The sequence below is a fragment of the Hemicordylus capensis genome, chromosome 1 (assembly GCF_027244095.1).
Source record: "Hemicordylus capensis ecotype Gifberg chromosome 1, rHemCap1.1.pri, whole genome shotgun sequence".
NCBI lineage: Eukaryota > Metazoa > Chordata > Lepidosauria > Squamata > Cordylidae > Hemicordylus > Hemicordylus capensis.
In genome coordinates, this window is record NC_069657.1 from 220,101,770 (window position 1) to 220,116,263 (window position 14,494).

Here is a 14,494-nt window from a genome sequence, read left to right on the forward strand (position 1 = left end):
CTTCTCTCCAACAGTAGCTTATTGCCCTGATTTGCTATCAGTTTTTCAAAAATATGAAAGCAATTAAGACTACCATCCTATATGTGCTACTGACTTCAAGTGTAAATAACATTTATGATCTTTTGCAACCACAAGGTGGATAATTCAGAGAATAACTGTTCTTACCGGAGTGTTTCCTTTTGCACGTCCAGAACCTGGAAATTTAGTTGAAGATGATTTTTCTGAAAGATTTTTTGCCAGGTTTTGCAGCTGTGGGTCAGACAGGGCAGAAGTCCTGCTAAGTGATTTTTTGGGTTTGGCCTCATGATCACGTTTCTTCTCAGATTTTACCATTATTTTTGAATCCTTCCGGTTTTCTGTAGCGCTCAGTTTGGGAGAAGATGGTTCAACACGTTTCTTGCCTCTTTCTTTTAAAGCCTCCCTAGATGAACTTTCACTAGTCATCCTTTCCCTCCTGATTTGTGCATTTGACACAGCTGATTGCATATGGTGCGACCCTGCGTCCTTCTTAGATCTGTCAGACTTCTTCTTGGCTTTTGGCTTTTGATGAACTTTGCTTGTCAACTTTGCTTCTTCTTCGGACTCTGAATGTAAAAAGCGAAAAGTCTGAGGGTTTACTGGAAAAGGAGGCTTGGGGAGATAATTTGGAGGCTTAGAGAAAAAGCTTTTGATTTCAGTTTGAACACCAATATCATGAGCACTCAAAAAAGATGAGGAGGCATATGGTTCAGATACACCCTTAAAAGTTTCATCTGGTGGCTTGCTTTTGAGTACTGTTTCAAACCCTTTCTTTGACTTTGGCATGTCTTGTTTATCAGGGTAATTCTGCAACCGGTGGCATTCTTTTTTAGAACTGTGTTTCACTTTTTTTGGAGGAAACATTAAACCACTGGTTTGAGTTTCTTTGCTATCCATTTCCACTTCAAAAATACTGTTTTTAGAAGGGCCTAGCTTTAAGCTATGCTTTTCACTGGCTGAAGAAATGTCACTCTCTTTTGAACTATCTTTTCTCCTATCAGATATACCTACAATAGTACCTCTTGATGAACTCTCCTCAGCATTTGGCAAAGATATACTATGGCATTCATCTTTTATCTCTACCTCTCTGCTTATCCCAGTTTCAGAACTGCTTTGTACTGGAAGATCCTCAAAGCTTTTCTGTAAAATTGATGTTAGACCTTTTACTTCTGAGTCTGACAGTCTATCTCTGTGGTCTTCTTTCAGAAGTTTGCTTAAGAGAGACTTAAGATTTGTAAGTTCTTCTTCTGTAAACCTATCTTGCAGGTTTTGAGTCATGGGGGAAGCTGAAAGTTCTGCCTCTTTGGGTAAATCTGGTCCTTTAAGTCCCTTTGGTGGTGCTTCTTTGGCCATCACTAACAACAAATTTTCAAGTATTTTCTCTAACTCTTTCTCAGTAATCAACCCTATTTCTGAAAGTCTATCTAAAAGATGGTCTTGGATCTTTTTGCTCAATACTGAATTCAGATTGGCAATTTCACTTTCTGAAAGTGCTTCCAACATAAAGCTTTGAATACTTTTACTTAACACGGGCATATCTTTTGTTGCATATACTTCTGCAAGGCCTTTCTCAACTTGGCGCCTCTCAAGTAAATCCCTCTCCAGTGCCATTTTGGGCTCCCCTTTTAAGGACAACTTCCAGCTCTCTGGTTCCAAGTCTTCTTTGATACTTAATCCAGTTTCTGAAAGTTTATCATTTAGGTGATCTTGGAGCCCTTTGCTTAAACATGATTTTAGACTAATTATTTCTGCTTTTAAAAGTTTTTCTATGAGAGTGTCATTAACAGTTTTGCTTGATTTGGGACTTCCTTCTGGTTCTGAAAGCTGTTGTTTAATTTCATCTTGCAATTTCTTATTTAAATCTGTTTCTGTGCTTGAAGAGAACTTCACCTTAATGATTTCCAGTGATTGTTTGGAATATTCCTTTTTTAAATCTACCTTTGCATTTGTTTTTTCTACTGAACTACTTTGGCTTTTCAGAGATGAAATCTCTTTATCATACTCGATTTTGCTTTCTGTTTTACAACCATTTCCTGATTCATTTTCACTGAGCGATTTTATAGTTAATATTTCAGTCTGTGAAGTTCTTTCCTTGGACAAACTTTTCCTTCTTTTGAGCAAATCACCTGAACTTGGAAAAGAAACCTTCTGGCCATTCTCAGCTAGCCCTATATCTGGGATTATCCCCTGTTCAGACAATTTCCCTATAAGGTGAGCTTGCAACTGTTGACTCACAATGGCTTTCAGATTTCTTATGTCTGGCTCCAAAGGCTTTCTTTCCCCAAGTAAACACTTCTGACTACCAGCTGCAGAGCCTTCCACAGCATTTGGCAGGCTGCTGTCATCTAAGTCTTCTATATTTGCTTCAGAGAATTTCTCTGCAACAAGATTTTCAATGTTTTTGCTTATAAGTGATTTCAGTGCTACTACTTTTACAAGCCTATCTACAAGAAAATCTTCAAGAGACCTCCTAATATAAATGTGAACCTGTTTTACTTCTGCTTCTGATAGTTCCTCTCCAGATGACTTCTTAGAAAAATCCATTTGTACAGCCTTTGGTTCTTCACCATCCTGCTTGAGGAGTTGTTGGCTTTCCTCTTCTAGCTCCATTTTCCTTTCTATGAGTCTTAGTATAGAAAGTTGCTCACCACTCCTTTTAAGCTTAGTGTCTGAATTACTGTCTGTTTCTGTTGAAGACATCCCATGAGGTGGATCTTGATCTTCTTGTTCTTTGATATAGATGGATGAGTATGATTTTTCTAAATGACCAAACATGGACACTTCACTTGTTTTGCTTTTACTAGGAAACGGAGCTGGTACTCTACCCATGTGTCGCAAAAAAGGCTCAAACTTGCTCCCACTAAATATTGCTTTCCGGAACTGTAATAATAAAAGAATAAAAAGCAAGGCATCATTATTATATTTTCAAAGCTTCAGTTTGAACTGAGAGGATGTATGAAATATGGGATTTCTATTGCATGGGGGTGCTGTGCCCATTCTAGGAAGGGTCATCCCATTTAGTAGAGACTTACAAAATGAATTAATAACCTTTTGCCATATTTTTAAGACAAAAGAGGGCTGGTTCAGATGATACTTTGTCTGCCAGGCCAACCACATGCAATAACGGTGTGAGCACACACCCCCTTCCCCACTTCTGGAGCACCTTTCCCTAATTGCGGATGGTGGTGGGGAGGTTCATCTGAAAAACTCCTTTATACATGCTGCAATTACTACTAATATCACCTGAACCAGTCCACAATATAGTAAAGAGCATAAACAAGAGGAAAAATGTGTAAAAATAATGTATAAAAATCAATATTCACGGAGTCCAACCGTGTAAATTTTATTTCTATTTTGCATTCAGCGTCAGGAAAAAAGAAAGGAGAAAAGCTATATTTTCAAATGTGAGCTGGACAGCTGACATTATGAGGAATTTACAGCAGATTGTTTAAAAGGCAAGCATGTTGATGAAACAGTTACATTTTGAAATAAGCATTTTTTTGAGCCAAGAAGCTGGGGGGAACAGCTTTTGTAAATTTGAAAGCTAAAAGCAATCAGTCTGACAAAATAACAGTATCACTAATTTCTGACGCATATGAAGAATTTTATTTCCTAGCATTAGCATCTGTTGGAGAATAATGCTAATGTAAGAATTGTCTCATGTTTGCATTTATTAACCCTACAGATAAGGTTATACAGATATGGTATAATAATATACCATATTATATCAAAGATTCTTTCACATGCAGCATCCAGTGTGATGCCTCTGTTGTGTGACATATGTTGGAATGGCAACCATATCAATCAAGACTTACCTTTGTGATCATAAAGCTCTATGAGCTCCTTTCGTGAAATGGCAAAAGGGAAAAGAGGGCACAAAAGAGTTACTCCGGAAAACAGCTAAGAGAAAGGGAGTGTCTGCACCTGTGCTCCTTGTTGCAATTATTTTCAGTTCAATTACCGTTTGTTGCCCTGATAGTTGTCCCTCACACTTCTTACTTCCCTGCTAACTGAGCAAAGAGGGACCTTTTTAAAGTGGTGTGTCTCTTTATTTAGCAGGGGGAGAGCAACTGGCCTTATCCAGCCCCAGCACAGCATCCCTCCAGTGGCTGTTGCTGGTGTCTATCTTATGTTTCTTTTTTAGATTGTGAGCCCTTTAGGGAACAGGGAGCTATTTTAAAGTATTTATTTATATCTATGTAAAGCACTTTGGGAACTTTTGTTGAAAAGCAGTATATGAATATTCGTTGTCATCGTATTCCAGAGATTATAGACTTGGGGGCCTTTGGTTTTAATATAGTACTATAACCTATACACGCTCATATATAGCAATACCATGTTTACATGAAGAGAGGAGAGAGAGGCAGAGAATAAAGATTATAGCCCTATTCACACATTATGTTAAAGGCATATATGATCTGTGTGCAGTGTATGCACATACAGTTATTCACATGTTATGTTCAACATACATACAATGGGACACTTCCTATTTGAAACTTGCATTTGTTGGGGGGCTGTGCCCAGGCTCACTTCCAAAAGGAACACATGTACAGTCATCCTTCTCAAAAGTATGTAGATGCGTACAGACCCCTGTACATATAGACAGCGGAATGTCTGGACAGGGCTGTCCATGCAATGTCTCCAGGGTGGGACGGTGAAGAGGGAGCGGGGCTGCACAAGTGCCAGGAACGATCCTGCGTCCTACCCCTTCCCCACAAACAGATTCCGCTAAAGAAGTCAGCAGTGCATCAAGCAGGAGCAGCCCAGGATATCTGGATGCTTGAGGTGGGGTGCAAAGGGGCCTTTCACCTTGCCCCTTCCCAGCCCCATGCCCTGAAGCATTTGAATGGGGCCGAGGAGAGGAGGCTGCCTGAGGGTAATCTCTTCTTGTCACCTTGTCCACCTTTCGAGGCTTGTAAGGGGCTCTCCCGGTGATGAGAAGAAGCTGCTTTACGTTGCACACTGTTAACATAAGCAAGCACTGCCCGGGAGCCATCGCTGGAGTCAACACCAGTACCAGGGCCAGAGCTAAACCTAGGTAATTTTGGAGTCTGGACCTAAAGACCTAAAGGATCCCTCCCACCCCCACCCACCCTTGCAAGTTAAGCATCATTTTTAACTTGATTTTTAACTTAACGTGGATTGTTGAGGACACAAACCACACCACCCAGGACAGACTAAAGAGGATTGCACGGGGGGAGGGGGGGCAGTAGTGTATGGAGGCCCTGGACTTCGGCCCTGAAGTCCAGGGGTAAGAGCACCTCTGACCAGGGCTGGGAGCCACAATTTGTAACATGGCAGAGGAAAAGGAAAGGAAGAAGAAGGATACGTAGATGGCCAGCATTAGGAAAGGAGGCTGCAATGCAGCAGGAGCAATGTGAGTGCCACACGAGGTGGGGGCTGTTGGCAATCTTCCCTCTGCGTGTTGGGAAGCTCCTGAACTGACCCTTGCAAGGCTCTGCAAGGGCACTTTGCAAAGAGAGGAGGTTGCCAGCAGCTCCTACCTCATAAGGTGCCTTTGTAAAGAAACTTCGGTATGTATGTATGTATGTATTTCATTTTTATACCACCACATCCAATGGCTCTGGGCGGTGCACAAGTTAAAAACAACAACAACAACACACCATTTAAAACAAACTGTTTAAAACAATATAAAAGCAAATCTAAAACAATTCAGAACATCCCTAGTAATGACTGGGAGCATGGGTAAAGCCACAGGGGCAGTAAATTGAGTCTTTACCATAAAATTATATACTAGGTTGTTGATGGTGGCCAACTCAGAGCGCAAGTCCAGCCCTAAAGCCTCCACCATAGTGCAGACATGCTTGTGATATGACTTCAACTCCTCATTAGGAGAAACATAGGTTGGTGGGGCCACATCTGTAGGGGGCTCCACCAAGGTGTCTTCTCCCTCCGGGTTGGAGTCGAAGTCCAAAGAGCCATAGTATTTGGATGCGGAGCTGGTGGGTGAAACCGGAACAGTTGACTGAGTCTCTGCAGAGGACAACTGCGCTGGGGGCAGTGGCCTCATCTGCGTGGTGATCGAGCGCATTGAAGGGGCTATTTTTTGAGTAGCCTTCTGGACTGTAGATTGTGGGTCAGTCTGAGAAGCCGTAGAAGTGTATGAAGTTGTCGGTGGCAACGCAGACACTGACAACGTTGAAGGAAGTGGGGTATAAGGTTTCCATTGCTGTGGCCTGTCAGAGTAAGAGTAAGGCGCACCCAGTGAAGATGTTCCCAGAACAGGAGCTGAAACTGATTGTGGAGTCGCAGTCGAAGGCACTTCTGCCTCCGTTGGTAGAAACTCCTTGAAGGTAGTTGTCAAAGGGGTACTAGAGGAGGAGTCCAAAACTGAAAGTATTGTGTGCACTGCTGAAGGGTCAAGGCCTGTGTTGGCAGCCGTACTGGAATCCTCATCATCGACCTCGAAGGTCGGTAATGGAGCCTGAAGACTTGGAGTCATATGCTTCGACATTGAGACCACTGGAGTGTGGCGAGTCGAAGTCAACGGCATTTGCTGACACATGGTCGGCGTCGAAGGAGCTGACAAGGAGATAGGAGTCGGTGCTGGTGACAACGAATGTGTTCTCGGTACCAAGTACTACGGTGTCGATGGCCGGTCGGGTTGGCATCAAGGAGTTGCTGACGGCACCAAGGAGTCAATACCGTGGGTTGCCCTCGATGTCGACGGAAGAATCGGTGTCGAGGGATGTTGTTGCAGTCCAGTGGGAGACATCATGTGGTCACATGTTAGGTCAATCAGCCAGCAACGTTTTTCAGGTGGAGTCGAAAGGAGTTCACCACTGTGGAGCTTGTTTGATTTTGACATTTTCAACATCGAGCTGATGTCAAGGTCGCGGCAGACGCCACTGGAGGTCAAAGAGTGTTTGTGATATCTGAGGTTGACATCGAAGACTTCAATGTCACGGTCGACGTTGAAGATTCCTGCTGGGCTGACGGTATTGAGGCGGGCGCCTTTGACCCATGCTTAGTCGAGGTTGATGGAGGCACAGAACTGGATGGCTTCAATACCGAAGGCTAAGCCAAGGCAGCCTTTTGCGGTGTTTTAGATGTAGACGGGTGTGGTGTCCCCGGTGTCGAGAGACTTAAAACGTTGTCATACACTGCCGCCCGGAGGTGAAGTGCCCTGTTCTTACAAGTTTGCTTGAAGAATGAGAGGCAGATCTTACAGGCCAATACGTTGTGCTAATCTCCCAAGCAAAGTAGGCACAGATCATGCAGGTCGTTAGAGGGGAGTCTGGCTCTACAGCCCTCACACCTCTTGAAGGACTTCTTTTCTTCAGCCATTTTGTGACTATGGGATAGTCAATAGGGATGTGCATGGAACTGGCTGGCCCGGTTCGGTTAGAGTCCAAAAGACAGAAGAAAAGTCCTTAATAAAAGTTTTTCTTTTTTTAGAACCAACAAACGAAGTCAATGAGCTCACGAGGAGCTTTCCCAATGAAGGAGCAGCAGACCGAGGTCCAAACGCTGAAGCAGTCGGAAAAAAACTGAGGAATGCAGCATCCAGTCGCCCTTAAATAGCACGCTGTACATGTGGGGGTGGGGTTAGGATGCCTTGACAAGCTGCGGCATGGCTACCGCGTGGTCTCTGCACAGGCGCAGAACCCACTCTTATGGAGCTTGATGGATCTCACTCCAGATCCATTTAAAACCAATTAAAAATATTTAAGAACAATTTAAAAACCTTGAGAGGCCAGGCCAAACAAGTAAGTTTTTAGGGCTCTCTTGAAGCCAGTTAAATGAGGCAGGAGGTCAATGGCCAGTAGAAGGGACATCACAAAACATCTTCCAAATGAACTGCAGAAAAGCATATATATTTTAAGAGGTACTAAATCTCACACAGATGCAGGAAGTGGGGTGCTAATCCAGCAAAAGAAACAGAATGAAGCCAGACTGCATTAATGCTAGACTTGAGCCCGAAATGTTTTGGAGACCGTTATAGAAGCCTCCGAAATGTTTCGGCCACTGGGGCCATTTCAGATTTCGGAGGTGGTGGGGGTGCCTCTTTAAGGGCGGGTGAGGGTGCATTTACCCCTCCTGCCGCTTTCCCCCCACTGGTGCGCCATTTTTTGCAAAGCCCTTCAGGGTGGCAGTGTACCTCCCTGCTGCCCTGTTGCCGTTCTTGGTCGGAAGGACCAGGTGTGTGTGCGTTTGTCATGTTTGCACCCATCTGCTGTGCACACATGACTTGTGCCTGCGTGCCCAGTACTTCCGGCCACGAACGGCAACAGGGCGGCAGGGAGGTAAGCTGCTGCCCAGAGGGGCTTTGCAAAAAATGTAGCACCGGCGGGATGAAAGTGGTGGGAGGGGTAAATGCACCCTCCCCTACCCTTAATAAGGGAGCACCCCCACCGCCTCCAAAAAGCAGAGGAGCGGTTCCGGGCACATCCCTAATTAATGCCTTGCAGTATTTTCTGTCATACATCGCAACCAAATGAGTTTGATAGGAAATGCTATATTCCACCTCACAACACACACCAATTTTACCTAGCAATATTATATGCAATTGTAATAGCATGAAACTAGTCATTTCTTACCCCAAGCTCTTTCCAAGGCAATTCCTCAATTGATTCAGCAACTGAATCTAGAAAGAATTAATCAAAATGGAAAATTTTCATACACATGCAATAAAATACATATCATTTAGATATTCGTGAGTTATTACAGAATTCTAGCTCTTAAATCCATTAGAGTTTTGTGATGAGTAATTTCAAAATTACTCAATGCAAATGTAAAATATCCCCCCAACACAGCAAAACCAATCTAACATATGTTCCCCAACACAGCAAAACATTTAAGGAATGGTTGTACTATAACAAATTATTGTATAAATTGCTTCCAGTCAATCCTTAGCAGGAAGCACTGCTTAAAAAGCTGGAATTCAGTGAATACACCATCACTTCCATAAATGAGCAGGCACATTTGAACCAATAGGCCACCCAGCCCTAAACACTGTGCCGTAGGGCTGCACAATGTTGGCCCTCATGCAGATGTTAGACTGCAACTCCCATACTCCCTGACTATTGGTAACTGTGGCTGGAGATGATGGGAGCTGTAGTCCAAAAACACCTGAAGGGTCAAAATTGTGCAGTCCTGATGTGCAGCAATGCAGTTTTAATTATGTGTGCTGTTTGTCCAAATCACAGTAACACTTGTTAAAATACCTGCCCAGCGTCAATAACCTGAATATGTAGAGGGAGAGGATTTACTGTTTTAGCACACTCAAGACAAACACTAAAAACACATGACTACAATTTAGTAGAATTCAGTCTGCTCGAATATTCTGGCTGATACTGCAGCTAGATTATGTCCATGTGGCTCCGGAATTGTCGAAACAATTGCACATGTAATTTTGTACTGTGATTATTACAGGGACATTAGACTTAAATTAATTGCCCCACTTCTGGACAATTTCCCAAGTCACAGTGATGATTTTTATCTAAATTTTTGCTTTCTAATTTTAATTCGAAGATTTCACACACCATCGCCAGATACTGTTACATTATATGTAAAATCTGTACTAAATTGATGGGAGGTCCAGATTTTATATGATGATTGTACTTATTAGTACCTATATGTATCTGTATTTGTACTTGTATTGGTATTGGTATTCTGGTCTATGACTGAAATAAAGTTTCTATTCTATTCTATTTTAACCCTGTTATGCCTTTACCCATTGTCATTTTTGCTCGGTCACAGAAATGTTACTTTTATTCCTGATTTATGCTTGTAGTATGTATTAGGCTTTTAATATCTACTGGCACTTTGGTTTTAAAATGTAACCTGTAATCACTATGACCGTAATAAAGATTGATACTGCTCTGGGCTGCTATATGTTCAGCCCTGCCTAAACACTGCTTGATTACATGAGATACAAATGTTCTTGTTTTGAAATCTTTATTATGCTACATACAGGAGTTTCCCTTTTAAGTGGCTGATTGCCCCAAACCCATTCTGGGGTCTAGGCTTGATGGTGGCGGTGAATAGATTTTACTGGAATTTTAGATGGGCCTGGCCTGGCCTGGCCTGTGCATCTGGAATCCAGGCAGCTGACCCTGCTACTCCGCCCTTTCCTGGAGCATCAGTAAGATCCTGAACCAGTTCACGTGTTTCTTCCTCCCAAGTAAGGCTCAGGAATTGGAGGCCTCATGCTGCCAGATGGATACCATGCATTTGAGTCTCGGCCTTTGTTTAGACTTACTGCTGTCTCTGCTCCTGGGGTCCTGAGGATGATTTTGGAGGTTCTGGAGTTGGGAAGGATGGAATTAGTCCAGGTGTGTCAGGTTTCCTGAATGTACTGTCTCTTCAAGTGGGGCGTCTTCCCAGGTTTCATGGGGGATATTAGGTCCTGCTGAGTCTGCTTGATCCGCATACGCTCTAGGACCAGTGATGAGCTGTTACACCTCTGAGAGCTCTCCTTATATGCAGGACGCTATACTTAGCATACTGTATGCTTGCAGCCAGCTTTTGTCAGGGTGCTTCAATGCTGAGGGCTCCATTAAGTCCCTTAGCCCCTGCTATCGTGGCAAAGAGGCACCTTTTAAACATGGTCATTCTTTTTATTTAGCAGGGGGAGAGTAACTGGCCCTATCCACCCCCAGCACAGTACCTCCAGTGACTGTTGCTGGTGTCTATTTCATGTTTCTTTTTAAATTGTGAGCCCTTTGGGGACAGGGGTCCATCTTATTTATTTATCTATCTAAACCACTTTGGAAACTTTTGTTGAAAAGCGGTATATAAATATTTCTTCTTCTTGTTATTAAGTCCACAAGGTTTGTGCCGCTCCCTGTGCTCAGTGTCAGTTGCTCAATGGAATATAGGCTCCGAGACTTGCTCTTCTGCCTTCCGTTGGGGGTGGGGGGAACTTAGTGGCATTGAGAGAAGCCAATGAAGAGACAAAATTGCTGCTCTTCAAAGAAACCAAAGCTCCCATTTTGCAAGGAGCACATGTGGCCAGAGCAGTAGAGCTGCAGTATCTTCCTTGGCCCCTGAGTAAGGTGGACTCTTCTCGGGGGCAACTTACAAAGGCTTTGCAGCCGTCACAAATAAGCAGCATTCATCTTTGTACTTTTACTGGGTGGGGAAAGGAGCAGGTGGCCTTGCTACTTTAGTATTTGTCTTGGGGAGCAGGACATCTAGCTGTTTCCTAGACAGTTAGCCCAGTCCTGAGACCTTCTTGACTCTTCTCTGCTTCTTCTTGTTGAAGCAGCAGCCAAGGAACACCCCTGCAGTCCTGTGCATTCCATCGCAGTGGGCAGAAAGAGTGAAACTTATGGCTTCATTTCCTCTTGTGTTCCTTGCCTCTCACACACAGGAATGAAAGATAAATATGGCAACGTAAAATAGGAGGAGGAATGGGAAGTACTGCAACCACTGAGCAAGGTGTGTGTGTGTGGGGGGGGAATTGTCCCCAGGCTGGTAGGGTCTGGGGCCCCCCAAGGCTCCTTCTCACCCAGGGTGCCTCCTTGCCCCTTCCCACACACAGCTGGGAGCGTGAAGCACACTCCTCTCCTTTCTAGCGGGCTGGAAGAGGGATGAACCCTCTCCCGGGCATTGGCCTCACCCCTGCATCTGATGTCAGACAAAAGGGTTTTATTTCAGAGATAGGCTGGGCTGGGGTGGTCAGGGCAAGAACTAGCAGCAGTTCTTCCTGCCTGCCTTGATGACCATGCTGGGCTTGGCCGGCGGCCTGCTCTTGATGGGCCAGTGCGGAGGTGCTGCAGAGTGTCGCTGGAGTAGGGCCTGGCCTCTCGCCCCAGGTGAGCGGTGCCTGAGGAGCCATCTGACCATGAGGGTGGCAGGGAGGAAGAGAGGGCGGCAGCGGTAAAGAATGGTGGGTCACCTGATCTATGTAGCTGACATTGCCTCCATCCCCTTGCATCTGAAGTCAGAAGCAGGGGTGGTGGTGGCTTGGGGTGTGTGCGTGCCGTGTGCACACAATGGAAAAACAGGGGGGAAGCCACACTTTGTCCCCTGGCCACCTCAGAGCTCACCATACCACTGCGTATGCTACACATCTGGCAAACAAGTTTTTATTTTTCAAATGTCCTAAGATGCCTTTTTCTTCTCCTAAAGTGCCAGGCCTGGACTGGGCTAAGCTAGGGATTAACGGTAGGAGCGATATTTATTCTGGCCTTTGGCATAAAATGCTTTTCTTCATTTCATATATGCTCAACCACCCAGAAATAGATGGCTACTATTAAAAATAGCTGTTGTTTACCTGATGGTTTAGGCACCACAATCTCATCTGCAACTTCATACCTAAAACGCTGCTTTGAAATTTCAGGGGCAGTCTATCAATAAAAAGAGAATTATTCACTCTTCTAAATCTTAAACATCCTTTTCATAGCGAGACTGCTATTGTAAATTCAAGCTGACAGAATTCCATGAAGAAGAAATGAAGTGCAGGAGATCGGAATACAGTATAGCAAATCTCCATTTTCAACATACATGCAGTTGTCTCTAAATTCTTTGATGAAGGTTCTATTTTTATAAATACGATCCGTGGACTTGTTTCATACACACATATTCATTTATACAGAAAGACATGAAAGACAGAATAATAGCCCGTTCAATGTATATCAAATGGAAGCCCAAACTTGCACGGGTGCTGCACAGGCAATGGGTCTCTGCAACCAATTCTGCCAGCTAGGCAAATGAGAGCATGAGTGGACAGGAATTGGCAGAGAGTTACCACAACTAGCCTAGTCCTATATTCCTACAACCCCAGTCCCTATTCCGTACTGCAACTAAGCATAAGTAGTCATATATTCCTATCCTGTTTACCCTGCCTCCACCACTCTCCCCATCCACTGCCATCTCCCTTGTGCCTCCTTCTAGATGGCAAGCCTCTTGGAGCAGATACTTTTCCTCTCATATATTATAATGCACTGTGTTTATGGGTGGCACAATATCAATAAACAATAAACAACTCCTTTTTAGGTAACAGCAACTTCCTGCATCCATCTTGTTAATGTAAATGGAAAAAGTTAAATCTAGCACTATGTTAACCCTGCCACTCAGTTATCCATGATAGCGGATGGAGGAATTCCTTGAATCTTGTACTGCTGCTCAGCTCAGAGGATTGGGCTAAATACTTACAGATTTCATATATACCCAGCAATGTTGTTGAGCAACTGTTTTAAAACAAAATGTGAGTGAAAGTAAATAAATAAAAATGAAATAGTGGCTGACAGCCGGAGTAAATTATTCATAAGTAGTCCCACTGGAATTAATGGGACAAGTTAGTCTTGCCTTTGACTACCACAGTGTTCTCCTCTTTGTCTTCTGGTATCTCACTTTGGTCTCTCCATGTCTATCCAGCACTCTGCTGCCAAAATTATTTACCTCTCTGGTCACTTTGAGCAGGTAAGACTTCTCAATAAATCCCCACATGGGCAGGCTTCTTGTCCACTCCCAGATTTGGCACAAAGTTCTTACCCTTACCTTCAAAACCCTCCACAGTTCTTACCCCCCACCCCCACTAGGGATATGCAGAACTGGTTCGATTGTGATCTGGTCTGCCGTGAACTGGGCCGGTCCGAGCAGTTCAATTGTGAACAAGACCACCCTTCAGGAAAGGGGCCAGTCCAAGATCAAACTGAATCAAACCTGGTTCAAAGCAAACCAGTTCAATGGTTCCAGCACCCTAGAGTACCAAACCAGCTGGGCTGGTCAGTTTGACCAACTGGTTCGATGGTTTGGGCTCCCAAGCATACCGACCCAGCCCACTGCATCACAGGGAGTGGGGGTGGGAGAGGGAGGGAAGGCTTACCTGATCAGCCAGATCTTCTGCTGCCCCACTGGATCTGATCTAAATGAGCTAAATGAGAAGGTGCTTACCTGCGGTACCACCGCACCAGGAAGCTGCCTGTAGCAGCCGTGCTCCTCCCAGCAGCCCGTGCAGATCTGGCACTCACCTAACCTCATGCATGCAGAGAGACCAGGTGAGTACTGGAGTTGTGCCGTGGCCATGCAGGCTGTTGTGGGGAGCGCTGCTGCTGCGAGCAACTTTCAGGTGCGTTGGTACCGCAGGCAAGCACCTTTTCATTTAGATCGGATCCAATGGGGCAGCAGAAGATCGGGCTGATCAGGTGATACTTCTCTCCACGCTCCCCCCCCCCGGTGATGTAGTGGGCCAGGCTGGCACGCTTGGGCGCTTGAACCGTTGAACCAATTTGTTGAACTGACCGGCCCAGCTGGTTCGGTCTGGATTCAAACCAAACCACGGATCTGGACCAAACTACGGAAAATGGGCTGCGCACACTCCTACTCCTGACCTCTTTCTCTGTGCTCTTGTATCCCAACCTATCCCTGTCTATGACCTTCACTCATTCAGCTACATGCCAGCTGTCCAAATGTCTCCTGCTCCTCAGAGGTCTCTGCCCTTTCTCCCTTGCTGTCCGTTATGCCTAGAACTGCCTCCTAGAACACTTCCATGATGCCAGCTCTC

General features: G+C 44.6%; 1 protein-coding gene across 13 annotated transcripts in view; it reads right to left on the minus strand.

The window, feature by feature from the left end:
• Nucleotides 1-14,494, minus strand: part of C2CD6 (C2 calcium dependent domain containing 6) — a 56,637-nt gene that overhangs the window by 3,181 nt on the left and 38,962 nt on the right. For 12 of the 13 annotated variants that reach the window (XM_053287518.1, XM_053287517.1, XM_053287516.1 and 9 more), the window contains 3 exons: nucleotides 12,263-12,335; nucleotides 8,580-8,626; nucleotides 166-2,898 (listed from right to left, as the gene is read on the minus strand). In XM_053287518.1, the coding sequence (XP_053143493.1) occupies nucleotides 166-2,898; nucleotides 8,580-8,626; nucleotides 12,263-12,335 (2,853 nt within the window). Of the gene's footprint in view, nucleotides 1-165; nucleotides 2,899-5,639; nucleotides 7,840-8,579; nucleotides 8,627-12,262; nucleotides 12,336-14,494 lie in introns of those variants that run through there. The other variant, XM_053287528.1, reaches the window with a different exon arrangement.